The sequence below is a fragment of the Rhamphochromis longiceps genome, linkage group LG23 (genome assembly GCF_057381845.1).
Source record: "Rhamphochromis longiceps isolate RC_006_pf linkage group LG23, R_longiceps_female_GT1.1, whole genome shotgun sequence".
NCBI classification, from domain to species: domain Eukaryota; kingdom Metazoa; phylum Chordata; class Actinopteri; order Cichliformes; family Cichlidae; genus Rhamphochromis; species Rhamphochromis longiceps.
This window is the reverse complement of record NC_140578.1, coordinates 28,892,851-28,920,501: the sequence shown is the minus strand read 5'-3', so window position 1 is coordinate 28,920,501 and position 27,651 is coordinate 28,892,851. Positions and strand designations below refer to the sequence as shown.

Here is a 27,651-nt window from a genome sequence, read left to right as displayed (position 1 = left end):
ATTATGATCAAATATTTACATTTTGATATATGTTGTGACAGTGTTTTCAAGGCCTTTCCCCCTTATCGGCCCTATTCCCATCTCAAAGCATAGTGTAAACTATATTGATACAGTATCCAGTGCCAGAGTGAGAAGAAATACAGACACAGAATATGATATTAACTACCAAGGCTACACCTTTCTGTCTGTACAAGCACACATTTGTGTGACAGTGCATGCTGCTTTTTAAAGCTTGTCTAATTGTGTTCAGGTGCTGTAAGGTGTGAGGATTTATCTCTGCAGTCAACCTTTAAACAGCTCAGAGGAGCTCAACTTTACGTGCACATGTTTCCTCACAGCAAGGCTTGTGAAAGAGTGAGAGTAAGCCTGTTAACAGTAAGGATTGTTTCTTGTTTTCTGTCAGTTTACCCGGCTGCCCACACTTCGCTGTTAGTTTTACTTGACTGTGAGCTATCATTTTCTCAGAGTAGGTGTCACACTTTTAAATGGGTGCATGGCTTAATTTGAATTTAGTTTTGGGTCAGTTCGGTCTATTCATAGCTGTGTCATTTTTTTTTTTCCACCTGCGCAACTGTTCTCAGTCATTTACTGTCCCTCCTTACCCCTGTGGTTATAATTACCTTCCATAAATACCCTTTCATAAACTTGAGTCCCAGTCTGAGTGGTAGAAAAAAGAAAGGTTGGATTTTGGGTTAATGATTTAACAGTGCTGCTTTAATCTCATTGTGATCCGCTGAGGAAGAAATAACAGCGCACGTGTGGTGGCCCAGTTCAAAGTCTGTGTGTCGATTAGAGTTTGTGCCACTCTTTTCTGGCTCCGTGTTAGCGGAAAGCAAAGCTACAGGATTTTAAATTGGAGAGAGTAACGACATGTTTTGCAGATAACCTCAGTTTTTGACCCACGACTTACAAAGACTGGCAGATACAAGGTTATTGCTATTTTATAGGCCCTCTCTTATCAAAATTTGTCAAGGTTTGAGTCAGACCCTGAGGATGCATTAATTGAAAAAAAAATTCAAGGAAAAGATTTAACATAAATTTTGACTTTCAAAATACCGAATAACAAAATTTGCTCATTTCTTTTATCTGCAGGTTTGGGAACCAGACAAGAAACTTTCGTCTCTACCATGACGGGAAACACTTTGTTGGGGAAAAAAGGTTTGAGTCCATCCATGACCTCGTCACAGATGGCCTCATCACACTCTATATCGAGACAAAGGTGCGTTTTTGCATTGATCTGTCCTTCCTCCTGCTTTCCTTATTTATAGCAGTCCTGTTCAGCAGAGAGACATAAAAGCCTGTGATGCCTCAGTATGAATTATGGATGGGTATTTGTCAGAATGGCAACATTTCTCAAAAAAGTTTTACTGTCTTTGACAGGTGTAAATCCATCAGTTTGAGACATATTTAATCACTTTCATGATCATGTGAACACTTAAATTCCTTAAAAAGTCACAAAGACAGAAGGAAAATTGAAATGCCTTGATGCATGCTCAGTCATCCTGGTAAAGAAATCCCAGAAAGCTGACTCTGTTCATCTGGATGTATTGTGAGTGGGAAAAATGCGTCATTATTCATTCAACTGTCTTATTCAGTCTCAACTGAACAACCTTGACCAACCCAACCTTATAAATGGTATATTTGCATAATGACCCAAATTAGCAACTAGTAAACACTGACTAACAATGGGCCGTCAGATCAGTTTTATGATCATTGATACATTGATATGCAGATTGTAATGACGATCACATTGACAGTTAAATCAAACAACCTCTAGCTAAGCAGATGGCACAGTCCAGAAGAGCTGTCTCATTCGGCCACGAGTCTCCAGTCTGTTTCCAACTAGAGACCAGTGGCCAGTCTTTCAGTGATGAAGTTGTACACATCCTGGACAGGGAGAAACGTTAGTTTGAGTGGGGAGTCAAGGAGGCCGTTTCCGTGAAAAGGGAAACACCTACTCTGAATCAAGGAGGGGGCCTATAAGTATATCTTTCATCATTTTAAAATGCTGTGATTGCAGCCATTCCCCAACTCTCTGTGAATGGAACTCATGGTCATTGATCAGTGATCATGAGAATTTGCATATCAACGATCATGAAACTGATCTGATGAGCCATTGTTAGTTAGTAGCGCTAGTTTCAGTCATTGCGCAAATGTACTTTTTATAGGGTTGAGGAAACCTGCAGTCAGCATGAAGGAATCACTTAGAGAGAAAATTCTACGTCCAGATGAGCAGAATTCAAATCTCTTTCAGAAGACAGAAGTCCCATTATTTATTATTTGCTTATTTCAACTATAAAAAAAGTGTCTCAGGACACAAAACATGGATAATGAAGAACATTATTAGTTATAGTTGTGGGCCAGCTAAAGAAAAATTAACAGTAAAAATGTAAGGTTTTAGGGGACACAGAAACACTGAACTTCCCATAGACTACCTAAACATAAGTTGGAAGAAGTCTATAAATCTAAAAACGGGGCCAAATCTATAGGTAAGAGGCAAGATTTTATTCCCTGGAAGCCAAAAAAATTCTCTGCTGCCTTCAGAGATACAAAGACAAGGCAACAGTTTCCCAGATTGAATTTACAGGGATTTAATTCTCTTCTCAGGCAGCAGAGTACATCGCTAAGATGACCATAAACCCTATCTACGAGCATGTGGGATACACCACTCTGAACCAGGAGCCCACCCTGAAAAAACACCTCCCTCACAGCCAGGAGGAACCTGACGGACCGACTCCAGCCAAAGATGACCACAACACAGAGGAAAGGGTGAGGACAATCAGTGATCTAGATATCGTATATCCTATGAGCGTGATGTCATTTATCTGCTGTAAGATGCACCAAGTTTGACTTCGTAATTATTGTTCAGACTTGTCCAAAACCTTTGAATAGATCATTCAGAGGATCTATACTTTAGAGCTTTAGAGGGTGAATAATAAGAATGATAAACCTTAATCTGTAATCACAATGAATACAAGTCAATATTTTCTGGGCTTATCACTTCCTACAAGAAATGTCGAAATGTGGGTTTTTAAGAAGGATCTTGTGTAGACACTCTGGAAGATGCTTCTTAAAAACATGTTCCTGGCAACTGACCTGAAGGCCTTGGCGGGGGATTGAATAAGAAATGTTGGCTGAAGTTTACAGTCACTGAGATGAGTCCTAGTTTTTTTCATTTTAATCAGAGGAGTGGCAAAGGATGAGGACATTGGAGTCTACACTGTGAAGTCCAGACATGTGGGATAATTAAAAATGGAAAAAAAAGAAATGTATATATTTTGGTTATTTGCTGGCTTAGTAGCATAATGTATACATTACTGTATGTACCCTATCTCCTCGTTAACGGGTCGTCCAATCTGAACTAAACTTTTCACAAGCATGGTCATACATGCAGTGATTATCATTTATTCACCAAAATTTGTATTTGTGACAGAATTTCGTTTCACTCACCTCTAAATACTGAATTAAGACTTTTGAAAAGTATCACAGACTTTGGTTTCAGATAACACGACTTAATTAATTACTGTTAATTACACTAAAGCGCTGCATTAATGTAAATCTGTTACTTTAGGCTGGTCCAAGCAATGCAACAATCCTCTAGTACATGGATGTCAAACATAGGGCACAGTGGGCAAATTCGGCCCTGCAAAAGAATTCAATCTGACCTGCCTGACAGCTTTGGAAAATGTGAAGGAAAGCATAAATTTTGGGTGTGTAAATGTATTTTAATAAGTTGTACAGGTTTTTCCTGTTGATAAAGACCTTTTCAGATGTCTGTATGAATCCCATCACCTCTTTATCAGGTTCGGCCAATGTGCAGTGTTAGGTTCTCCATTTGTGTCCGTTTCAAGTTGCATGTTCAGCGTACGTCACCTGAACGCAAGATAATGGTCGCCAAAATTTGTATCTGCAACAGAATTTTGTTCAAGACTTTGAAAAAGTGCAGCAGACCATTGATAGGGCGTGTTTTTCTTAGCTATTTAACCATTTTTGGTAACAGTGTATACAACATGGTAATAAAAAGTTCTACATTTCTGTTTCAGTTTAACAAGTGATAGTTTAGTTCATACTGGATTTATACTGTGAGCAGTATGAGGTATTATGTAATTTCTTAAAGTCTCTGAACCTTACCTGTGTTACTAGAGGTTATAACATTCATAATGCCTAATGTGAGCGTATATACCACCAAAACGTATAAATGATAAACACATATATCTAAAAAGATTAGGTCTTTAAATGTTAAGAGACCACGTAGAGAATTCAAATGAGCAGAGGAAAGTTGGTGTAAATGCAGCAGCAGGATAGAAGGATGAGAGTTGAGGAACATGGAGAAAGAAGGTGAAGAAAAAGAAGAAGGAGGCGGAGGATGGATGCAGAGGAGAGATGGCCTCCAGCCAAGGGCTCTGCAGTAAAATTACATAACAGCGGTTTGCCTGCAGAAACCTGCTATGTCCCAAAAGCTACGAAGTATACAGGAATCAAGTTTGTTGTCGGCTCATTAATTTTCGTTCAGATGTGAATTAATTAGTGTTAAAGCAGGAACTGAGGGGAAACTTTTTTCCTGTCGGTCGAGGTTTTTTTCTCTTTCTTTTTTTTTCTTTCTTTTTTTTTTTAAATAGGAAGATGCGAGGTTTCTTGGTCATCTTGCTAATGACTGAGCAACTTCTAATGCAAATTTCAGTTCTGCAACTGTGAGTTTGTGCTGATGAGTGCATGCAGCTGCATTCAGGCTTATACTACAAAACCCCCAAGACCCCTGCATACACACACAAACACATACACACAATAATATAATCCAGTTTCCACACACACACACAAACACCCACAGTGCAGTATGTTTATCTGCTAAACCACTGCTCAGCATCATGAGGCCTTATGTGACCTGCAGTGCATGACCACCTGCACTGCACCTCATACATCACTGTGTGTGTGTGTGTGTGTGTGTGTGATGGGGGTAGTCCTGTGTACGTGTGTGCCTTCATAATTGGGTGGATTTGCAGACAAAGCAGTACGCCAGTGACATTGAGACCAGAGGCAGCTCACTGTGGGAACAACAAACACGAGAAGGAAATTCGTATTTTTTTTCATGCAGCTAATCACCTTTAGTTACGGGGGTTAAACTCTGTTTTACTGTGCCTTTGAGGGCGATTCAGACGTGCGTTTTTAAACATTAATTGTTAAAGCCTTGTTATCAGATTGAAATCACTGGACGGTGAGGTGAAATGTGGCGGAAAAATAAGATTGCACTTTTTGGTCTACCTGAGAAAATGATAGAAAAACTCAGTAATATCCGGTGACTTTTAGCTCTGCAGATTTTATCTACAGCTGTTATGGTTCTTCCTTTTCTGTCTTTTTTTTTTTTTTTTTTGCCCTTTTTGCATCTGACTGTGATCAAAGTGCTCTTTTGTGCGCCAACCTGCACCCCGCTGCATTCAGCACAGTGACAACAGTCATTAAATATCCATGATCAGTCATACATATTCACTGTGTTGTGTGTATAAGCTGAGAATTAATGAAGTTGGATGTGCGGCAGCTTGTTTTAATTGGATTTGTGATGAAAAAATCCACACGTTTCTTTGGTTATATCTATCTGTGGGACCATAGAAAACACACAGCTTGTAAATCTTACATATTCTTTGCCCAAAAACAAGTCGAAAAAGAGAAAACATCCCCCTTCCCAGAGGCAGTACTTGACAAGGGACGTCTTCTAAAGTGCACTTAAGTCCAGACTAAACTGCTCTTATATAATGTTCCTTATGTGGCATGAGACAATGGATGCAACCCAAGAGCAACACGAGGACACAAGGTTTGTGTTTATCTGTTACCGCCGGGTGTATAAGGCAGATACAGCAGCTCCTAGTTGTCATAAATACTGGAAGCTTTTAGTGGAAAAGCATCCAGCTGCTGCAGGTGGAATGACAAAGGAAAACGGGGGGAAACAAAGAGGAAGAAAAAAATGTGAAGGAATGAATGAAACAACATATTGTTTCTCAGCTCGTTCTCCCTCCTTTTCGCCGTCTCTCCTGGGACCATCGAGGTGGCAGAATTGGTGACGAACAACAAGAAAATGCAGCATCCTGATTGGCTCCTTCCCCTCTCATTGTGACCTGTTAAATTCATCCATTGCTGCACCGTAGCTCAGCTTACTCCCCCCACCTTCCTCCTCCTCTTCTGGCTCTCTCCGCCTCCCTCCCTCCCAAGCGCTGTTTCTGCCTGGTGTAGAGGATGGGGAAAGCGGATTAACACACACACACACACACACACATATATACAGAGCCATGTGGGTTGACGCGTTCACCTACACGAGAGCGAGACACAGGAATTCTGTCGCATCAGGATTTCACAAACACCTTCCAAGGAGTGGAGATTTATTGAGTTTTATTCACTGAAGTTTTCAGGACAGATTTCTTGTTGCCTGCCTGGCTTTTTCTGTTTGTTTGTTTTCTGTTTGTTTTTTGTTTTTTAATGAACTGGAATTCGGTTTGGGTTGTTGTTGTCAGATGGAGCTGTGAGATGATTTAGTATAGTTGTTTTGCTATTTTTTTTTTTTTACTTTATTAATTATTCTGGGATTTTTTTTTTCTTATGTTATTTATTTATTTTATTTTATTTTAAAGCAGCCTTTAAGAATAATTAAATTTTTCAGCAGGCTGTTTGGTTTATTGTTTTAATCAGTGGGATTTGAACTTTGTTTTCTTTTATATTATTTTTTCTTTTTCTCTGTTGATCCCACAATGCCGAGCCAAGAGTCGTATGTTGTTAGGAGGGGTAAAAAGAAGTCACGCAGGCGAGGCGAGAAGGAAATAAGTCAGAAGGGCTCTTTGTTTACTGCCGCGCTCGCCTTGAATGCCAGTGCTGGTTCAATTCCCTCCTTGCCACTCTCCGCGGGCTCCTCGGACCCCAGTGCTGCAGCCAACCGGGCAACAGCCCCCTCCAAACCCACCTCCCCTGCTTCCACTTTCTGGCATCCAATCCGATCTTTTGCCCTTTCACAGCTCACATCACTGGTGCGGCGGGCCACCCTGAGGGAGAGCGACTTGGCGCCCAAGTACGAGAAGGTCCACAACTTCAAGGTGAGACACTCCTTTGCTCCCCAAATCCTATTTATGTGTGTGAGTGTGCTGCCAGAATCGCTGATTCAGCTCGTGGGGACTTATTCAAATTCACCATAGAAGGCTTAGAGTGTTAAGAAACACACACAAACGCACACAGACACACACAATCTTCATGTTTTCAGCCTTTGTTTACTTTTAGATTCCCGTATAATGATTTTGTGTATTATTAGTGAGAGGCACAACAGAGCCACAGTGTCCCGAGCCCAAGAGAAATGTGGACAGACACACACACAGACACACAAAGAGTACTGCGATGTGATGGAGGTTATTAGCATTTCATTATACAGAGCCAATTTGTGCAATAAATGAGCAGATTAAAACTCTGCTCTCACTATAAATTGTCTCTGAGCACCCTTTCAGCACTCCTGTTGTGTCTCCATCAGTCTTTTGTCCGTCTCTAATAAAGGTTACTGCTGGTATTCAGGTATTACTTGACCCAATCTGGATCATATGAATAATTTTCCCACCCTTTTCTCTCAAATATACAATTATTGGCTATTTTGACTGATGTGTTTCACTCTTTTTATTTTTTCTCTGACCCAATCTGCTGCTGTTTAATAATTATTGTGGCAAATATAACGTTTAAACACATCGAGTTTGTCTTTTTTTATGCCTATTTAACCAGGTTCATACATTCAGGGGTCCCCACTGGTGTGAGTACTGTGCCAACTTCATGTGGGGTCTCATTGCTCAGGGAGTGAAATGTGCAGGTAAGTCACAAACAAACAAGCACATTCCTTCTCGCCATAAAGTAATTTTTCTCTTCCAATCATGATTCAGTTTCCAATTCTTTCACTCGTACTTTCTGTCTTAAAGCATGACTCGAAAGTAGGAGAGCAGGCTAAAGTTAATCACTTTCACTGTTGTTGACTCATCTGCGCCGTTTCATGGATTTTAAAATGTTAAAAGACTGGCTTGGGTGCCAAAGAACAAGCTGTCAGTGTGATCACTACTGCATGTGTGGGTGATTGAACTGGGCTTCTGCAACGCCTACATTTAAAAGCAACTTTCATCATGCAGTCTAACAATGACTCTTAAGGATCATCACAAGTAAAATAAAAAATAAAAAAACAGAGATGTCTAAAAATGGACATAAAGTGACATAAAACAAAATTCTGGGTTTCTTTGTCAGATTGTGGGTTGAACGTCCATAAGCAGTGCTCCAAAGTCGTACCCAACGACTGCCAGCCAGACCTTCGGCACGTCAAGAAGGTGTACAGCTGTGACCTGACAACGCTGGTCAAGGCCCACAACACCAAGAGGCCCATGGTGGTCGACATGTGTATACAGGAAATTGAGGCCAGAGGTGAGAGAAAGAGAGCGTGTATGTGTGACTCAGAGATTATATAACAGAAAAAGGCTTTTAAGTATTGTTTGCAGCAAGGTTAAGAGAAGTAGGGGGAGGAAAGGAGAACACCCACGAGGCTGGCGTTCATACGCAAGATGCGATTGCCTTTGTGTGTGTCAGCCCACCCACTCAATGCTAAAAAGATGTACGCAGGCCGCTTCATCTGTGAATGTAGGTGTGTGTGTGTGTGTGCGTGTGTGGAGAGTGACAGTTTTCCCTTCAAGACAGCTGCCGCAGACAGCATTTTATTGATGACTTGAGTGAAACTAATACGTGAAATCAATAAAGACTTGAAAAGATTGAACTTGACTGGAGCGAGAGAGACAGTTGAAGTCTTCACCCCACGCTTTATTTCTTTCTTCTGCCTTCACATATGTTGTGTTTGTGTGTGTTTAATAATCATTTTTGCATCCATTTCAGTTGTATTTGCTAATAGCAGGAAAGAAACATAAATTTTATCATTTCTTTAAGACATAAATAGAAAACATTCTCATCTGAGAGGCTGTACACTGAATTTTTTTTAGTTGGTTATGCAGAATTTAAGCTTATCGTAGTCATCAAATTAATATTGGTATGATTTAAACCTTCCAGGTCTTCAGTCAGAAGGTTTATACAGAATATCAGGCTTCAGCGAGCTGATTGAAGACGTTAAACTGGCCTTTGATAGAGGTAAGTGTCGCCCCCCAATGTTCCATAAGCAGGTTCTTTTGCCAAATCAATTAAATGTCATGCGCACGATTGTTCCTCCACAGACGGAGAGAAAGCAGACATATCCTCAAATGCTTACGAGGACATCAACATCATCACCGGAGCCCTCAAACTGTACTTCAGAGAGCTGCCCATACCCCTCATCACGTATGATGCCTACCCACGCTTCATAGAAGCTGCAAGTAGGTCTTAACGTTCAGGCTTTTAACCACAATTTACCTTAAAACTCAAAGATGACTTGTTCAGGGTTATAGGGAAATAAGCAACAAAAGGAGTCCTAGACAACCCTCTCTTTTGTAGGTCACCAAGAGGCAACTCTCAGTCTGGATCCTCTTTAAATTTTAATTGAATACCCCTGGTTAACATCAGTTAAAATTGTATGGTTACATTTTTAAACGATGTTAGCCAAATGAAGGCGGTTTAGACACGCCAGTATTCACTCTCATGAGACTTCTAAGCTTCCTATTGGAGAAATTTAGGTTTCTGAAATAACTGTAAAAATTTAAACAGATTCAATAAAACCTTAGTTAGAACTCCTGAAAACAGACTGTTAAATAGAAGATGGACGTAGCCACCATTGGTTGTTAAAGTTTATGGAACTATGTCATCTTGGTTTTTGGGGAGGTGATAATGTGGTATGGTTGGTTTGCTTATACTTTACCCAAAGAGTATCTATTACCCTCCTTAACAGAAGTCTATGTCTGTTCGGGCTGTTTCTTGAACAGAAATTATTTTAAAGGTACCTAAATTAAACCACACTTGTATGATGCTGGCTAAAAATATTCTCATCACAGACCTGATATTTATTATTTAATATTTTTATTTTAAAGGCCAAAATCTCTACATAGTGGGCCCCAAAATTAAAACAAAATTGTAAATTACACATACTTAAAGCCATAGCTTGCTTTATTTTTTTATTTTAGATCAAATGTGGTAAATTACCATAGAATTTCATTAAAATAATACTTAAAACTTGTGACAAAGGTCATAAACTCATTAGGAAAATATTGTTAAATCAAATGAGACTTGAGGTCTTTTGTTTTTTGTTTTTTATTTCTGAAAGACATCTATTCAAAATATTGACCTGGAGGCTAAACCTATCATTTGTATAGATGCACTATCTCAATATTTTCGTGTGTGTGTGTTGTAGAAATAACAGACCCAGAGAAACGACTGGAGGCCCTCCATGAGGCCTTGAAGCTGCTGCCACCAGCTCACTGCGAGACGCTGCGATACCTCATGGGTCACCTCAAGAGGTCAGACACACACACGAGCAGTTGTTTTACTTTGTTACATACTTATTTCTTTGGTATCTCCATTATTATTTGACTGTTGTTTTTACATATTATATAAATTGGTATCTTTCTTCATTCAGAGTGACACAATACGAGAAGGAGAATCTCATGACTAGCGAGAATTTAGGCATCGTCTTCGGCCCAACACTTATGAGGGCGCCCGAGCTGGACGCCATGACGGCACTCAACGATATCCGATATCAGAGACTTGTGGTGGAAAGTCTCATTACCAATGAAGATGTGTTGTTCTGAGGTGCAAGAGGAGATAAAAAGAGAGACTGGGGATGACACTTGAATGCTTTTAAAGATAAAAAGGTGGCTTCTAATGAGAAAATGAAGGAGAAACATGCAAGATACTTGTGTCTCGCTAGAGAGGATTCAAAAAATATACTACCTGCTTTTGTGATGGTTGGATAAATCGAGAAATGAAGGAAGTGTCTGTCTTCATGAAAGCAATTTAACAAAATCTATCTTGAGACACAGCAACTTTGAGTGAAGAAGTGGATGGAAGGACCCAGCATTTCCCTAAAGTTTAATGAAAATAGGAGCAAAACATCAAGTCAACGAGCTCTACTTTGTCTCTATGAGTTGGTATTAGAAACACCCTGTATCAGCGAGAGAATTAACAATGTGTGGTAGAAACACTGCACCATCTATCTTTAAGTTCTTGTCATTTCTTCCTACAAGGATGCCTTGACATTTTGGATTGTGGAAAAACATAACTGTATTGAAAATGTTAGCTTGGTTAGTGTTTATCATTGAAAGTCCTGGTAAGTTTTCGTTGTTTTCTTAGTGTCAGTGTGTCCCGTTTGATCCTCTTGAAGAGAAGAAGCAGCAGCACTGGCTTCCTAACAGTAGACAGCCGGATGAATGAATGAATGAATGACTGGAAAAAGTGTATTGCTCACGTTTGGCGCATACTCATTCCTCCAAATGGAACTAAAGTGATTTGGACCTATGGCCTTTCTTTTTTCCTTTCTCTTCTTTTGCTCTGCTTTTGCTTCATAGCTCTCCCTTTTGCCCCGTCGCTGAATTATAACCACACAGCAACCTCAAACCGCCTTCTTCTTCTTCTTCTTCTTTTTTCTTTTTTTGTGGTGTGATGATGTGTAATTGCGCCCGGCGATGAAGCGGGCGGAGCTGCAAATTAACAATCCTTCAATTCTCTCACTTCTCCACTTGCCACGTGTTGAAAACCTGATAGGAAATGACACTTAAAATTCAGTGAGAGTCTATTTAAAGGAAGCGTTTTTCCAGTTCCTGAAACAGCATCTTTCCAAGTGAAAATTTTGCTTCTGACACAACTTACAAACATAGAGCAAGAAGTATTGTGCCAGACCATCTGTCAGACATGAACACACAGTATTTACCAGTAATTGTCAGGCAGCTTTAGCCGTCATACTTTGCTGTAGTGGCAGATGCCGAGGGGAGGGACACCCTCGTTTGACTTGAAACGCAAATACGTGAGGCCAGTACTGTTTTTTGTTTTGGTTTGTCATTTGTATAAAGCGGTGCTGTAATTAAGCAGTGTTTTGTTATGAAGGAGATTTTTGCAATGAAAATACTAATTGAAATTCATCATCACTCGCCCGACTGCAATTCAATAAAATGAAGCACACTGATAATTTCAAGGCCCATCTCTGTTATTGGCCTGAGTGGGATAATTGGGCAAGTTTTAATATCAAGTCGAATCCCAATTGCTTTGCATCGGTGCTTTGCCTCTCCTTCTGTAAACATGTTTGGAAGTCATGTATCTGTCACTTGTGTTGATGCCACTTAATCTAACTGTGAAACTGGAGGAAGTGATGATAATTTCCTTCTGCAGTGAAGATGAGATTTGTCCCTGACTAGAGCAGGTGACAGATTACAGAGGTTTTTGAGTTTGCTGTAATGTTTTGATGCCGTAAAAGCAGTGTCCATGATAGAAATCATCTGTCCATGCTTTTTTATTTGTTGTTAAACTAGTGCCATTTGAAAGGGTGGAGGTGTAAAATGAAGGCTTTCTGCATGTACCCCCACCTGCTACTACTCACCTTTACTCATTCCTCCCCCCATTTTTGTCGGGGGGTTCACTGAGTAGTGAAGACCCACCCGGCTTGAAGACCTTTTTGGCTTTTTTTTGGTTTGGTTTCTTTTTTTGTAAAGCAAGGACAGTTGCTGGGTGTAAATCAAATTGATGTAACATAAAAATAGCATCAGCATTTTTCTAATGGATTATGTTTTCATGTTATCTGTTTTCTTTATTTACATTGTCTAACCATAGACTAACTCTTATCAGACTAACCTGATGAAAACTTGTGACCCTTCAGTGATCTGTGACAGCTGCTTTTTTTAGCATCATGATTAAAATGTGTTGGGTTTTTTTGGTTTTGTTTTGGGTTTTTTTTTATTGTCATTGCTGTAAAGTATTTTCTATATGGTTTATGCATGGTGAAGTTAAATTATTAAATATGACTTTAAGTTGGTCGTCTGAATTTTGGGTTTTAATTCATTTGAGTATGGATGTGTCCAAGAAGACCTGCTGAAGTTCAAACTGAGCACCATAATGGGGAAGAAAGGTGATTTAAGGCCAAATTGGTCCGAGTGTTTCACAAACTGCTCATCTACTGTGATCTTCCCACACAACCGGTGGTTTGAAAAAGAGAAAATATCCAGGGATTAGCAGTTCTCTGGGTGATGACAGATGGTAGCGGTCATAGGGGAATAGCTAGACTGTTTTGAGCTGATAGAAAGAAAATAGTCAAGTATTCATTTGATTTAATGGGGGCATTGCAGTTTAACATGGTAATGATACAGAGTATGAAACTGCTGCACAGAGATTTTAAAGTTGTTTTTTTTTTTCATTTTCAATCCTTATCCATAGTTGGGCTAATAAACTACTAATTGTAGTATAATTAATTAAATCAAGTGCAGCTCTGACTTACTTTTGACAAACCTTTGACAACAACGGTTGTTTGTAATAATGTAATAATTGTTATACCACATTCTGTAACAATGCTGTTGAATTAATGTAACAGATCCCTTTATACAGTATTTCTGATGACTTTTTGAATTTCCCTGGAACGTAACCAGTTTGCTGTATCTGTGTTATGAGCAGTGACAAGACCTGGAAACAAAACCTCCCTCTTAAGTTCAATATTTCTTTTAGTATAATTTTAATTTTCAAAAACCAATAAATGTTTATTAACATTTTTTAACACTGAGACAATATTGTATACTGTGGCTAAACAACATTTTTAAGACTTCCAAAATGCCTAAACTATTTTAAAGCATTTTCTTTTTAAATTTTGCTCCATAATTTTCTAAATTAAATAATACATGGTAGTTTTAGACATCAGTGTTTTAAAAAAAGATAAATGAATCAATAAAAAATAAATAGTAAAAAAGTGAAATAACTAAGTTTGTAAGATAAAATAATGGACTTTGATACGGTAGTTACTTCTGTTTTTAAGCGCTATGCAGCAAAACTTCATGTTCGGGCACGCCTTGTACTTTTTCACACCACGTGCTCATGACTTGGCTCGAGCGTCCTCCATTTGCTGCTCGAACTGGTCGTGATGCGGGTTTTTACTCGGACACACCATAGCAAGACTACCACTATATAACCACATGAATTTAGGTTGCCTAGAGAAGCATAAAAACTAGTTATTTCTATTTATATTGTTAAAGCAAACCTCAGTGGAAATAGAGTCTGGAGAGGAGTTTACTAGCGGGTGACTGCACGGACTTCGGACATGTGCGTCGAGGAAAAAAAGCGCAGACGATGTTAACTACATGACACAAGGTGAGGCACTGTAGGGCTAGAATGAGGACGCTTGTATTGTTTTTTGTGAATTTCCTCTGTTAAGTTTAAAATAACGTGTTTTTGTGCAGATATTGTTAGCTTGAGGTGGTGACTAGCGAACAACTAGCCACTAATACTAGCCTACCTACTACCTGCTCATTAGCATCAGCATGACGCCTAAATTACAGTTACTTGGTTATTAACACCAGTGCAAATTTGCTTCTTTTTAAGCTGCTGGATATGACTGTTTTAATAAACATATGTGAAAGGGTTTTGTTTGGTGTGCTAGCTGTCAGCAGGTTTAACATTTTTTAAGTTTGAAGGTAGTTGCCAACTTCTTAACCGTCACTGTGGCGTGCCAGAAGCACAGTGCACAGTCAGCTGGGTAAATATGCACTGCATGTTGATATTTTTATAATAAAAATGCACTAAAATGTTGGTATGCAGTTTATGCATAATGCTTTTATGAAGTAAGAAGGTTCTACTTCACCCCTTTGGAAAATAAAAAGAACTACATGTGCCAATGCAATACAATATAATGCAATACAGTACAACTTTATTTATATAGCACATTTAAAAACCAGAAAGTGCTTCACAGTAATGCCAGGTGTGCTCTATTCTAATTTTGAAAATGTTAATGTTTTATAAAGGATTTTTGTTTGTTTATTTATTTTTATAAGGCAACATTTTATAATTGGCAACACTTGTTGCCAATTGATCTTCACGAAATTCCAGTATCCAATTTTACCTATTTATGACAGTGCCATAGTAGCTTTAGCTCCGCTGTGTGTAAAAAACCTTCTTGTTAACTGTAGTGGCAAGCCTCGTTGGCGCAGTAGGCAGCGCGTCAGTCTCATAATCTGAAGGTCGTGAGTTCGAGCCTCACACGGGGCAGAATATTTTGTTTACATCCATATGAACAGAATCGACTTTATGGCACTTTGAGTACATTTTAGAGATATGTTTTATAGATAAATGAATTTCACAGCTACTGTGTCTTGTAGTTTAAAAATTTTAGTTTGCTTGGATTGGATATCAGTTTTAGTATTAGTCTTCCTATCATCTAAAACTATGCTAAAGCGTAAGTGTGAATTTTGAAACACTAGGGGTTGAGGTTAAAGCTGTAAGCCCGGCTAGCTCAGTCGGTAGAGCATGAGACTCTTAATCTCAGGGTCGTGGGTTCGAGCCCCACGTTGGGCGTTAATCTTTTCCTCATTTGCCCCTCTTCCTGTTTGTCTTCTTTTGTAATTTTGATGTCCAGTGTTTGGACGCTAGAAAGTTTACATGTCATTTTCAGTGGGAAACCACTGAAAGACATGAGAGACATTGTTGATGTATGCATGTTAATTCAGCAATTCGATAAGGGGCATCTGTGAGCATTGGTGGTTCAGTGGTAGAATTCTCGCCTGCCACGCGGGAGGCCCGGGTTCGATTCCCGGCCAATGCAACAATCTTTTTAATTTTTTTTTAGTCGATAAATTAATTTCTATGTTCCCTATGTTCTTTGGGTACACAGAAGCATTTTCTTTAATTTTTTATGTTGCTTTTATTTTGGCTTAACTGTTAATATTACTGACCCTAATTGTACTTGTTTGTTTGAAGGCATCAATAAAATAAAAGAGACAAAAATACTTATCAGTCTTACATTTTCAAATCCTTAACCTTTCCAATTTGCTTCCCGGTTTTAGATATCGACAATTTCTTGGTAATATGACTTTTGTGGGTCCATTGGTGTGTTGCATTCTAGGCCTCGTTGGCGCAGTAGGCAGCGCGTCAGTCTCATAATCTGAAGGTCGTAAGTTCGAGCCTCACACGGGGCAGGATCTTTTGACACACACATTTCTTGTTTTTGCAAATGGTTATGCATATGCTTATTTTGTTGTATAATCAACTATTACTTCCAGCACCCCCCATGCGTGGCAGGCTGCTAAGACAGCTCTGCTCATTTCTGAGCTTTTGCGTTTAAGTCAACCTAGGATGAGTTGTTTTAATTTTCATATGGTCATTAGAGTGTCCACTCTAATGCAATGTGCTTGAAAAGCTTGGATATGACCGTGAAAAAGGTTTATGAACCCTTCATATAGTATGTTATAAAGGTTTATCTTATTAAGAAAAAACCCCCCAAAAAAAACAAAAACTAAAATACTCCCCGTCGGGGAATCGAACCCCGGTCTCCCGCGTGACAGGCGGGGATACTAACCACTATACTAACGAGGAGATATCTTTGTCAACTGTCTTTACTGTTTAAATACCAGCAATCGGAATAACAGCACTAAAAGTGAGGGATATGTCATTTGTTTCTGCCATTGCCCATGGAAAGCCTTCCCATCTGTTTGATTTCAAGACTCACACGTGACAGGCGATCCTCCCCTATGGATGCGTGCCGGCCCTCTGGAACCACTTCATCCAACTTTCACCACAATTCCTCTTTCTTTTCTCAGGTCAGAATTGTATGGTGGCTGGGAAGTGCAAATCGCAACAAATTAAAAAACCACAACAAATTAAAAACCCGCAACAAATTAAAAAAAACCCCACAACAAATTACAAAAACCCCCACAACAAATTAAAAATCCTTGACGGGAAGGGATTGTCTGAAATACCGGAAGTGACGCAACGATTAGCCTAATGGGGCTTTTGGAGTGTGATGTCACGAGAGGGGGCGTGGCCATGATTTTTGGTTGAGGCGCCATGTTTCTGGCCCAAACAAAGCGCTAGCGAAAGAGGAGCGAAAGTACACGGATAACACTAGCTATGGTTCGTACTTGCTGTGCGGTTGGTTGTAAACTTAGATCGCACGACCGGCAAAGCAATAAGGTTGAAAATGGTTTATCTTTTCATTCTTTCCCCACCTGGAAGCAACATGAGGCAGCTCTTGTATCGTATGTTACCAAAAGAAGGCGTCTAGTCTGGATAGCAGCTGTGAGACGAGCTGATATGCAGTTCTCTTCCATCTCCAAATATCTGTTGGTGTGCTCCAGACATTTTCATTCCGGTAAGTTATAGATATGTTCATATCAGAATCAGAATCAGAATGGGTTTATTGCCAGATGTTGAGGTTTACAACATTAGGAAATTGCTGCGGTGCTTCAGTGCAGACAATAAGAATTAAAGTGCTATGTAGAAAGAAAGATATGTGCATGAGATATACATGAGATATATACATGAGAATAAGAATTATGAGTGCTACGTAGAAAGATATATACATGAGTGCAGGTGGTGATCAGTGCCAAACATGAAATGATGCAGTGACACAGCGTAGGGTCATGTGTTAGTGGCGGGGACAATCATGTGGTTATTGTTCATGTGTCCAACAGCAGAGGGGAAGAAACTGTTCTTGTGGCGAGAGGTTCTGGTGCGAATGGACCGGAGCCTCCTGCCTGAGGGGAGCAGGTCAAACAGACTGTGTCCAGGGTGAGAAGGGTCAGCTGAGATCCGGGCTGCACGCCGCAGTGTCCTGGAGGTGTACAGGCCCTGCAGAGATGGGAGTCTGCAGCCAATCACCTTCTCAGCAGAGCGCACAACACGCTGCAGTCTCTGTTTGTCCCTGATAGTGGCTCCAGCGTACCACACGGTGATGGAGGAGGTGAGGATGGACTCGATGATTGCAGTGTAGAATTGCATCATCGTCCGTGTTGGCAGGTTGAATTTCTTCAGCTGCCTCAGGAAGTACATCCTCTGCTGGGCTTTCTTGATGACGGAGGTGATGGTGGGCTCCCACTTCAGGTCCTGGGTGATGGTGGTACCCAGGAAGCGGAATGAGTCCACAGAGGTGATGGGGGTGTCAGTCAGGATGATGGGGGGGAGTGGGGCTGTGTGCTTCCTGAAGTCCACAATAATCTCCACTGTCTTCTGGGCATTCAGCACCAGGTTGTTGTGGCTGCACCAAGACACCAGACGTTCAACCTCCCTCCTGTAGGCAGACTCGTCCCCGTCCGAGATGAGCCCAATGACGGTGGTGTCATCTGCGAACTTGATTAGCTTGACAGACTGGTGGGTGGAGGTGCAGCAGTTGGTGTACAGGGAGAAGAGCAGAGGAGAAAGAACACAGCCCTGAGGGGAGCCGGTGCTGATGGTCCGGGAGTCCGAGACATTCTTTCCCAGCCTCACGTGCTGCTTCCTGTCCGTCAGGAAGTCAGTGATCCACCGGCAGATGGGATCAGGCACATTCATCTGGGAAAGCTTGCCTCGGAGATGGTCTGGAAGGATATCACTCTTTATCCGGTCTGACGTCACTAGCCATGTCTGGGCTCAAACGCTGCTGCAGGTCCATAAATCACTGAGAGTTGAAAAACTATCTAAAGGGTTTCATCTGTAATAAAATGATCAGCGTTCTGCTCTACCATGTGTAACAATTGAGTTTATCATCCAGGCAACCATGAAAACGAAACGGAATTTATGACATTTAACAGAGTTAGAAATTAGCAGGAAGTTAGCTCGCTAGCTTCCATCTAAATGAGGGATTTTGGAAACAAATTCAAACGTACAGCTCTGCTATCGCTTCCAACATAAATGAAGACAGAAAACTAAACAGCAGTGACGTTTGTAGGGTACTGTGAGTAAAATGCATTTGATTTTCTCTTGAACATTCAAATTAGTGCAATCATAAATTCATTCATGAGGGGCAAATTACAGTGAGAACATGTGGAGGCTCTGGCGAAGTTCACACTGCACGCGAAAGCGCATCAAATCCGACTTTTATTTTTACCCTATGCGACCCATATCCAATCATGGTATGACAGTGTAAAAACAGCACAATTCCGATATTTTCAAATCCGATCTGGGTCACTTTCGTATGTGGTACTGAATCCGATACATATCTGATGTTTCAGAAAGCAAATTAAAAATCCCTTCCCGTCAAGGATTTTTAATTTGTTGTGGGTTTTTGTAATTTGTTGTGTGCTTTTGTAATTTGTTGTGGGGTTTTTTTTTAATTTGTTGTGTGTTTTTGTAATTTGTTGTGGGGTTTTTAAATTTGTTGTGGGTTTTTGTAATTTGTTGTGGGGTTTTTTAATTTGTTGTGAGTTTTTGTAATTTGTTGTGGGGGTTTTTGTAATTTGTTGTGGGTTTTTTTAATTTATTGTGGGGTTTTGTAATTTGTTGCGGGTTTTTGTAATTTGTTGTGGGGTTTTTTAATTTGTTGCAGGGTTTTAATTTGTTGTGGTTTTTTAATTTGTTGCGATTTGCACTTCCCAGCCACCGTAGAATTGCGGGGCACCACACGTTGGCTCCCAAATGACTCCTACCTGTTATTTCTTCTAGGACACTTTGTCCAGGTAGGGTTAGGAATGTCTTTGCATTGGAAGCAGATGAACAAGGGCTGATAATTGGTTATCAGCAGCTCCCGAGCTGAGTCTCTGGAGGTTGCCTGGAGTTCCTTTGCCAACAGGGTCCATGGAGAGGGATAATTCTTGCCTGACTGTTAAGTTGGAACAAGAAGTCTATGCAAACCAAACTTGGGTTGGACATCGTATCTGCATTAAGTCAAGATGTTGTTGAGAGTAGACTTTGGAGAGTGGCGCGAATTCGACGAGACAATTGGCAGACTTGTAAGGGCTGGTGGCTGAGCGTTAGAACTGTCGCCTGCCACATGTGAATCACGAAATCACAAGGTAGTGACTTGTAGCCTCACGCAAGCGATGTGCTTTGATGCGCAGTACGTGGCAGAGTTTGTGCATCCATTTTAAGCGTCTGGAGAGGAGAGTTTGGACAGTAGCGCGAATTCAGCGGGACAATTGGCGGACATGCAAGGGTTGTTAGCTCAGCGGTAGAATTGTCGCCTGCCATGCGCAAGTCTCGAAAACTGGCGGTGTTGAGCTCTATCCTCACGGGAGGCATGTTTTGATGCGCAGTTCGGCCACACATTTTTTGGATGTCCTGTCACACCCTTCACCTCCAAGACGGCAGCTCATCCTGGGCTTGAAGAACTGGCAACTCTGCTTCATTTGTTGACGGCTTCAAGGAATGGTCCGTTTTGGGGGGAGATGGTGCCTTGAGGCTCTCTTGATACACAGTACGTGGCAAAGGCAACCCATCCATTGTCTACCGCTTGTCCCTTTCGGGTAAGGCGGAGGTGGGGCAAAACGCAGTTTCCCTGACCGGGAATCGAACCCGGGCCGCGGCGGTGAGAGCGCCGAATCCTGACCACTAGACCATCAGGGAGCTGCCACAGAGGTGTCTTGATGAGTGACGCGTGGGTGTATCGGGCTACATTTTCCGCTGCGCCTCGAGAGGAGCGCTTGGGCAATGGCGCGAATTCGTTGAGAAAACTGCCACGTGTGTGAGCATTGGTGGTTCAGTGGTAGAATTCTCGCCTGCCACGCGGGAGACCCGGGTTCGATTCCCGGCCAATGCACGGTTCCTTTATGCGTGGGGTCTTGGGGGGCATTAAGTTTGTTCTCGGTCACGGCCAGACGGCATCAAGATTTGGAACAAGAAGCCTGTGCAAACCAAACTTGGGTTGGACATCGTATCTGCATTAAGTCAAGATGTTGTTGAGAGGAGACTTTGGAGAGTGGCGCGAATTCGGCGGGACAATTGGCAGACTTAGAATTGTCGCCTGCCAGCGCCAGTGGGTGACTGAATATATGTTTACAGACATTGCTGGTAAACCCGTGTGTCTTATTAGTGGAGCTAATGTGGCTGTAATTAAGGAATTTAATTTAAGACGGCACTACGAGACAAAAGAAGAATGGTCCGTTTTGGGGGAAGAGGGTGTCTTGAGCCTCGCTTGATACACAGTACGTGGCAAAGGCAACCCATCCATTGTCTACCGCTTGTCCCTTTCAGGTAAGCCGGAGCTGGGTCAAAACACCGTTTTTAGGATCTCCTGTGGCACTCTTCACCTCCAAAACCCGTTCAGGGCTTCAATACCTGGGGACTCACCTTTGTTTGTCCAAGCTGAATTTCATTTCTGTGCAGCTTCGAGAAATCGTCCATTTTCAGGTTCCCTGTCAGCCTCGTTGGCGCAGTAGGCAGCGCGTCAGTCTCATAATCTGAAGGTCGTGAGTTCGAGCCTCACACGAGGCAGGTGTTTTGGTACAGAGTTGGTCCATCCATTTTGTACCTCTTCTACCCATTTCGAGGACGCTGGAGCCTTAGAACCACTCCTTTGTAGTGGATTTTCAGCCTCCTCCGATGCGAGATCTAGAACAGGGATCAATCCAAATCATTCTGCCATTGACCGTGGAAAGCCTTCCCATCTGTTTGATTTCAAGACTCACACGTGGCAGGCGATCCTCCCCTATGGATGTGTGCCGGCCCTCTGAAACCACTTCATCCAACTTTCACCACAATTCCTCTTTCTTTTCTCAGGTCAGAATTGCGGGGCACCACACGTTGGCTCCCAAATGACTCCTACCTGTTATTTCTTCTAGGACACTTTGTCCAGGTAGGGTTAGGAATGTCTTTGCATTGGAAGCGGATGAACAAGGGCTGATAATTGGTTATCAGCAGCTCCCGAGCTGAGTCTCTGGAGGTTGCCTGGAGTTCCTTTGCCAACAGGGTCCATGGAGAGGGATAATTTGAAGTCATTCTTGCCTGACTGTTAAGTTGGAACAAGAAGTCTATGCAAACCAAACTTGGGTTGGACATCGTATCTGCATTAAGTCAAGATGTTGTTGAGAGTAGACTTTGGAGAGTGGCGCGAATTCGACGAGACAATTGGCAGACTTGTAAGGGCTGGTGGCTGAGCGTTAGAACTGTCGCCTGCCACATGTGAATCACGAAATCACAAGGTAGTGACTTGTAGCCTCACGCAAGCGATGTGCTTTGATGCGCAGTACGTGGCAGAGTTTGTGCATCCATTTTAAGCGTCTGGAGAGGAGAGTTTGGACAGTAGCGCGAATTCAGCGGGACAATTGGCGGACATGCAAGGGTTGTTAGCTCAGCGGTAGAATTGTCGCCTGCCATGCGCAAGTCTCGAAAGCTGGCGGTGTTGAGCTCTATCCTCACGGGAGGCATGTTTTGATGCGCAGTTCGGCCACACATTTTTTGGATGTCCTGTCACACCCTTCACCTCCAAGACGGCAGCTCATCCTGGGCTTGAAGAACTGGCAACTCTGCTTCATTTGTTGACGGCTTCAAGGAATGGTCCGTTTTGGGGGGAGATGGTGCCTTGAGGCTCTCTTGATACACAGTACGTGGCAAAGGCAACCCATCCATTGTCTACCGCTTGTCCCTTTCGGGTAAGGCGGAGGTGGGGCAAAACGCAGTTTCCCTGACCGGGAATCGAACCCGGGCCGCGGCGGTGAGAGCGCCGAATCCTGACCACTAGACCATCAGGGAGCTGCCACAGAGGTGTCTTGATGAGTGACGCGTGGGTGTATCGGGCTACATTTTCCGCTGCGCCTCGAGAGGAGCGCTTGGGCAATGGCGCGAATTCGTTGAGAAAACTGCCACGTGTGTGAGCATTGGTGGTTCAGTGGTAGAATTCTCGCCTGCCACGCGGGAGACCCGGGTTCGATTCCCGGCCAATGCACGGTTCCTTTATGCGTGGGGTCTTGGGGGGCATTAAGTTTGTTCTCGGTCACGGCCAGACGGCATCAAGATTTGGAACAAGAAGCCTGTGCAAACCAAACTTGGGTTGGACATCGTATCTGCATTAAGTCAAGATGTTGTTGAGAGGAGACTTTGGAGAGTGGCGCGAATTCGGCGGGACAATTGGCAGACTTAGAATTGTCGCCTGCCAGCGCCAGTGGGTGACTGAATATATGTTTACAGACATTGCTGGTAAACCCGTGTGTCTTATTAGTGGAGCTAATGTGGCTGTAATTAAGGAATTTAATTTAAGACGGCACTACGAGACAAAAGAAGAATGGTCCGTTTTGGGGGAAGAGGGTGTCTTGAGCCTCGCTTGATACACAGTACGTGGCAAAGGCAACCCATCCATTGTCTACCGCTTGTCCCTTTCAGGTAAGCCGGAGCTGGGTCAAAACACCGTTTTTAGGATCTCCTGTGGCACTCTTCACCTCCAAAACCCGTTCAGGGCTTCAATACCTGGGGACTCACCTTTGTTTGTCCAAGCTGAATTTCATTTCTGTGCAGCTTCGAGAAATCGTCCATTTTCAGGTTCCCTGTCAGCCTCGTTGGCGCAGTAGGCAGCGCGTCAGTCTCATAATCTGAAGGTCGTGAGTTCGAGCCTCACACGAGGCAGGTGTTTTGGTACAGAGTTGGTCCATCCATTTTGTACCTCTTCTACCCATTTCGAGGACGCTGGAGCCTTAGAACCACTCCTTTGTAGTGGATTTTCAGCCTCCTCCGATGCGAGATCTAGAACAGGGATCAATCCAAATCATTCTGCCATTGACCGTGGAAAGCCTTCCCATCTGTTTGATTTCAAGACTCACACGTGGCAGGCGATCCTCCCCTATGGATGTGTGCCGGCCCTCTGAAACCACTTCATCCAACTTTCACCACAATTCCTCTTTCTTTTCTCAGGTCAGAATTGCGGGGCACCACACGTTGGCTCCCAAATGACTCCTACCTGTTATTTCTTCTAGGACACTTTGTCCAGGTAGGGTTAGGAATGTCTTTGCATTGGAAGCGGATGAACAAGGGCTGATAATTGGTTATCAGCAGCTCCCGAGCTGAGTCTCTGGAGGTTGCCTGGAGTTCCTTTGCCAACAGGGTCCATGGAGAGGGATAATTTGAAGTCATTCTTGCCTGACTGTTAAGTTGGAACAAGAAGTCTATGCAAACCAAACTTGGGTTGGACATCGTATCTGCATTAAGTCAAGATGTTGTTGAGAGTAGACTTTGGAGAGTGGCGCGAATTCGACGAGACAATTGGCAGACTTGTAAGGGCTGGTGGCTGAGCGTTAGAACTGTCGCCTGCCACATGTGAATCACGAAATCACAAGGTAGTGACTTGTAGCCTCACGCAAGCGATGTGCTTTGATGCGCAGTACGTGGCAGAGTTTGTGCATCCATTTTAAGCGTCTGGAGAGGAGAGTTTGGACAGTAGCGCGAATTCAGCGGGACAATTGGCGGACATGCAAGGGTTGTTAGCTCAGCGGTAGAATTGTCGCCTGCCATGCGCAAGTCTCGAAAACTGGCGGTGTTGAGCTCTATCCTCACGGGAGGCATGTTTTGATGCGCAGTTCGGCCACACATTTTTTGGATGTCCTGTCACACCCTTCACCTCCAAGACGGCAGCTCATCCTGGGCTTGAAGAACTGGCAACTCTGCTTCATTTGTTGACGGCTTCAAGGAATGGTCCGTTTTGGGGGGAGATGGTGCCTTGAGGCTCTCTTGATACACAGTACGTGGCAAAGGCAACCCATCCATTGTCTACCGCTTGTCCCTTTCGGGTAAGGCGGAGGTGGGGCAAAACGCAGTTTCCCTGACCGGGAATCGAACCCGGGCCGCGGCGGTGAGAGCGCCGAATCCTGACCACTAGACCATCAGGGAGCTGCCACAGAGGTGTCTTGATGAGTGACGCGTGGGTGTATCGGGCTACATTTTCCGCTGCGCCTCGAGCGGAGCGCTTGGGCAATGGCGCGAATTCGTTGAGAAAACTGCCACGTGTGTGAGCATTGGTGGTTCAGTGGTAGAATTCTCGCCTGCCACGCGGGAGACCCGGGTTCGATTCCCGGCCAATGCACGGTTCCTTTATGCGTGGGGTCTTGGGGGGCATTAAGTTTGTTCTCGGTCACGGCCAGACGGCATCAAGATTTGGAACAAGAAGCCTGTGCAAACCAAACTTGGGTTGGACATCGTATCTGCATTAAGTCAAGATGTTGTTGAGAGGAGACTTTGGAGAGTGGCGCGAATTCGGCGGGACAATTGGCAGACTTAGAATTGTCGCCTGCCAGCGCCAGTGGGTGACTGAATATATGTTTACAGACATTGCTGGTAAACCCGTGTGTCTTATTAGTGGAGCTAATGTGGCTGTAATTAAGGAATTTAATTTAAGACGGCACTACGAGACAAAAGAAGAATGGTCCGTTTTGGGGGAAGAGGGTGTCTTGAGCCTCGCTTGATACACAGTACGTGGCAAAGGCAACCCATCCATTGTCTACCGCTTGTCCCTTTCAGGTAAGCCGGAGCTGGGTCAAAACACCGTTTTTAGGATCTCCTGTGGCACTCTTCACCTCCAAAACCCGTTCAGGGCTTCAATACCTGGGGACTCACCTTTGTTTGTCCAAGCTGAATTTCATTTCTGTGCAGCTTCGAGAAATCGTCCATTTTCAGGTTCCCTGTCAGCCTCGTTGGCGCAGTAGGCAGCGCGTCAGTCTCATAATCTGAAGGTCGTGAGTTCGAGCCTCACACGAGGCAGGTGTTTTGGTACAGAGTTGGTCCATCCATTTTGTACCTCTTCTACCCATTTCGAGGACGCTGGAGCCTTAGAACCACTCCTTTGTAGTGGATTTTCAGCCTCCTCCGATGCGAGATCTAGAACAGGGATCAATCCAAATCATTCTGCCATTGACCGTGGAAAGCCTTCCCATCTGTTTGATTTCAAGACTCACACGTGGCAGGCGATCCTCCCCTATGGATGTGTGCCGGCCCTCTGAAACCACTTCATCCAACTTTCACCACAATTCCTCTTTCTTTTCTCAGGTCAGAATTGCGGGGCACCACACGTTGGCTCCCAAATGACTCCTACCTGTTATTTCTTCTAGGACACTTTGTCCAGGTAGGGTTAGGAATGTCTTTGCATTGGAAGCGGATGAACAAGGGCTGATAATTGGTTATCAGCAGCTCCCGAGCTGAGTCTCTGGAGGTTGCCTGGAGTTCCTTTGCCAACAGGGTCCATGGAGAGGGATAATTTGAAGTCATTCTTGCCTGACTGTTAAGTTGGAACAAGAAGTCTATGCAAACCAAACTTGGGTTGGACATCGTATCTGCATTAAGTCAAGATGTTGTTGAGAGTAGACTTTGGAGAGTGGCGCGAATTCGACGAGACAATTGGCAGACTTGTAAGGGCTGGTGGCTGAGCGTTAGAACTGTCGCCTGCCACATGTGAATCACGAAATCACAAGGTAGTGACTTGTAGCCTCACGCAAGCGATGTGCTTTGATGCGCAGTACGTGGCAGAGTTTGTGCATCCATTTTAAGCGTCTGGAGAGGAGAGTTTGGACAGTAGCGCGAATTCAGCGGGACAATTGGCGGACATGCAAGGGTTGTTAGCTCAGCGGTAGAATTGTCGCCTGCCATGCGCAAGTCTCGAAAGCTGGCGGTGTTGAGCTCTATCCTCACGGGAGGCATGTTTTGATGCGCAGTTCGGCCACACATTTTTTGGATGTCCTGTCACACCCTTCACCTCCAAGACGGCAGCTCATCCTGGGCTTGAAGAACTGGCAACTCTGCTTCATTTGTTGACGGCTTCAAGGAATGGTCCGTTTTGGGGGGAGATGGTGCCTTGAGGCTCTCTTGATACACAGTACGTGGCAAAGGCAACCCATCCATTGTCTACCGCTTGTCCCTTTCGGGTAAGGCGGAGGTGGGGCAAAACGCAGTTTCCCTGACCGGGAATCGAACCCGGGCCGCGGCGGTGAGAGCGCCGAATCCTGACCACTAGACCATCAGGGAGCTGCCACAGAGGTGTCTTGATGAGTGACGCGTGGGTGTATCGGGCTACATTTTCCGCTGCGCCTCGAGAGGAGCGCTTGGGCAATGGCGCGAATTCGTTGAGAAAACTGCCACGTGTGTGAGCATTGGTGGTTCAGTGGTAGAATTCTCGCCTGCCACGCGGGAGACCCGGGTTCGATTCCCGGCCAATGCACGGTTCCTTTATGCGTGGGGTCTTGGGGGGCATTAAGTTTGTTCTCGGTCACGGCCAGACGGCATCAAGATTTGGAACAAGAAGCCTGTGCAAACCAAACTTGGGTTGGACATCGTATCTGCATTAAGTCAAGATGTTGTTGAGAGGAGACTTTGGAGAGTGGCGCGAATTCGGCGGGACAATTGGCAGACTTAGAATTGTCGCCTGCCAGCGCCAGTGGGTGACTGAATATATGTTTACAGACATTGCTGGTAAACCCGTGTGTCTTATTAGTGGAGCTAATGTGGCTGTAATTAAGGAATTTAATTTAAGACGGCACTACGAGACAAAAGAAGAATGGTCCGTTTTGGGGGAAGAGGGTGTCTTGAGCCTCGCTTGATACACAGTACGTGGCAAAGGCAACCCATCCATTGTCTACCGCTTGTCCCTTTCAGGTAAGCCGGAGCTGGGTCAAAACACCGTTTTTAGGATCTCCTGTGGCACTCTTCACCTCCAAAACCCGTTCAGGGCTTCAATACCTGGGGACTCACCTTTGTTTGTCCAAGCTGAATTTCATTTCTGTGCAGCTTCGAGAAATCGTCCATTTTCAGGTTCCCTGTCAGCCTCGTTGGCGCAGTAGGCAGCGCGTCAGTCTCATAATCTGAAGGTCGTGAGTTCGAGCCTCACACGAGGCAGGT

General features: G+C 43.4%; 1 protein-coding gene and 17 non-coding genes across 21 annotated transcripts in view; 13 read left to right on the top strand and 5 right to left on the bottom strand.

Moving 5' to 3' along the window:
- The window catches only part of LOC146642329 (N-chimaerin), a 30,102-nt gene extending 17,146 nt beyond the window's left edge, over nt 1-12,956 (top strand). For 3 of the 4 annotated variants that reach the window (XM_085397269.1, XM_085397270.1, XM_085397271.1), the window contains exons 7-15: nt 1,093-1,219; nt 2,608-2,769; nt 6,996-7,073; nt 7,741-7,825; nt 8,248-8,421; nt 9,055-9,132; nt 9,216-9,353; nt 10,322-10,427; nt 10,547-12,953. In XM_085397269.1, the coding sequence (XP_085253395.1) occupies nt 1,093-1,219; nt 2,608-2,769; nt 6,996-7,073; nt 7,741-7,825; nt 8,248-8,421; nt 9,055-9,132; nt 9,216-9,353; nt 10,322-10,427; nt 10,547-10,718 (1,120 nt within the window). In that variant the 3' untranslated portion in view covers nt 10,719-12,953. Of the gene's footprint in view, nt 1-1,092; nt 1,220-2,607; nt 2,770-3,444; nt 6,853-6,927; nt 7,074-7,740; nt 7,826-8,247; nt 8,422-9,054; nt 9,133-9,215; nt 9,354-10,321; nt 10,428-10,546 lie in introns of those variants that run through there. The other variant, XM_085397272.1, reaches the window with a different exon arrangement.
- Nucleotides 12,957-15,071: 2,115 nt separating this feature from the next.
- Nucleotides 15,072-15,144, top strand: trnam-cau (transfer RNA methionine (anticodon CAU)). Its single transcript has one exon. It is a non-coding gene; the product is annotated as a tRNA-Met (tRNA).
- Nucleotides 15,145-15,377: 233 nt separating this feature from the next.
- Nucleotides 15,378-15,450, top strand: trnak-cuu (transfer RNA lysine (anticodon CUU)). Its single transcript has one exon. It is a non-coding gene; the product is annotated as a tRNA-Lys (tRNA).
- Nucleotides 15,451-15,626: 176 nt separating this feature from the next.
- Nucleotides 15,627-15,697, top strand: trnag-gcc (transfer RNA glycine (anticodon GCC)). The gene has a single exon. It is a non-coding gene; the product is annotated as a tRNA-Gly (tRNA).
- Nucleotides 15,698-15,997: 300 nt separating this feature from the next.
- trnam-cau (transfer RNA methionine (anticodon CAU)) lies at nt 15,998-16,070 on the top strand. The gene has a single exon. It is a non-coding gene; the product is annotated as a tRNA-Met (tRNA).
- Nucleotides 16,071-16,395: 325 nt separating this feature from the next.
- Nucleotides 16,396-16,467, bottom strand: trnad-guc (transfer RNA aspartic acid (anticodon GUC)). Its single transcript has one exon. It is a non-coding gene; the product is annotated as a tRNA-Asp (tRNA).
- Nucleotides 16,468-20,337: 3,870 nt separating this feature from the next.
- trnae-cuc (transfer RNA glutamic acid (anticodon CUC)) lies at nt 20,338-20,409 on the bottom strand. The gene has a single exon. It is a non-coding gene; the product is annotated as a tRNA-Glu (tRNA).
- A 122-nt stretch (nt 20,410-20,531) lies between these two features.
- Nucleotides 20,532-20,602, top strand: trnag-gcc (transfer RNA glycine (anticodon GCC)). The gene has a single exon. It is a non-coding gene; the product is annotated as a tRNA-Gly (tRNA).
- Nucleotides 20,603-21,203: 601 nt separating this feature from the next.
- Nucleotides 21,204-21,276, top strand: trnam-cau (transfer RNA methionine (anticodon CAU)). Its single transcript has one exon. It is a non-coding gene; the product is annotated as a tRNA-Met (tRNA).
- A 1,185-nt stretch (nt 21,277-22,461) lies between these two features.
- On the bottom strand, nt 22,462-22,533 carry trnae-cuc (transfer RNA glutamic acid (anticodon CUC)). The gene has a single exon. It is a non-coding gene; the product is annotated as a tRNA-Glu (tRNA).
- Nucleotides 22,534-22,655: 122 nt separating this feature from the next.
- On the top strand, nt 22,656-22,726 carry trnag-gcc (transfer RNA glycine (anticodon GCC)). The gene has a single exon. It is a non-coding gene; the product is annotated as a tRNA-Gly (tRNA).
- Nucleotides 22,727-23,327: 601 nt separating this feature from the next.
- trnam-cau (transfer RNA methionine (anticodon CAU)) lies at nt 23,328-23,400 on the top strand. The gene has a single exon. It is a non-coding gene; the product is annotated as a tRNA-Met (tRNA).
- A 1,185-nt stretch (nt 23,401-24,585) lies between these two features.
- Nucleotides 24,586-24,657, bottom strand: trnae-cuc (transfer RNA glutamic acid (anticodon CUC)). The gene has a single exon. It is a non-coding gene; the product is annotated as a tRNA-Glu (tRNA).
- A 122-nt stretch (nt 24,658-24,779) lies between these two features.
- trnag-gcc (transfer RNA glycine (anticodon GCC)) lies at nt 24,780-24,850 on the top strand. The gene has a single exon. It is a non-coding gene; the product is annotated as a tRNA-Gly (tRNA).
- A 601-nt stretch (nt 24,851-25,451) lies between these two features.
- On the top strand, nt 25,452-25,524 carry trnam-cau (transfer RNA methionine (anticodon CAU)). Its single transcript has one exon. It is a non-coding gene; the product is annotated as a tRNA-Met (tRNA).
- Nucleotides 25,525-26,709: 1,185 nt separating this feature from the next.
- On the bottom strand, nt 26,710-26,781 carry trnae-cuc (transfer RNA glutamic acid (anticodon CUC)). Its single transcript has one exon. It is a non-coding gene; the product is annotated as a tRNA-Glu (tRNA).
- A 122-nt stretch (nt 26,782-26,903) lies between these two features.
- trnag-gcc (transfer RNA glycine (anticodon GCC)) lies at nt 26,904-26,974 on the top strand. The gene has a single exon. It is a non-coding gene; the product is annotated as a tRNA-Gly (tRNA).
- A 601-nt stretch (nt 26,975-27,575) lies between these two features.
- On the top strand, nt 27,576-27,648 carry trnam-cau (transfer RNA methionine (anticodon CAU)). The gene has a single exon. It is a non-coding gene; the product is annotated as a tRNA-Met (tRNA).
- The last annotated feature ends 3 nt before the right edge of the window (nt 27,649-27,651 follow it).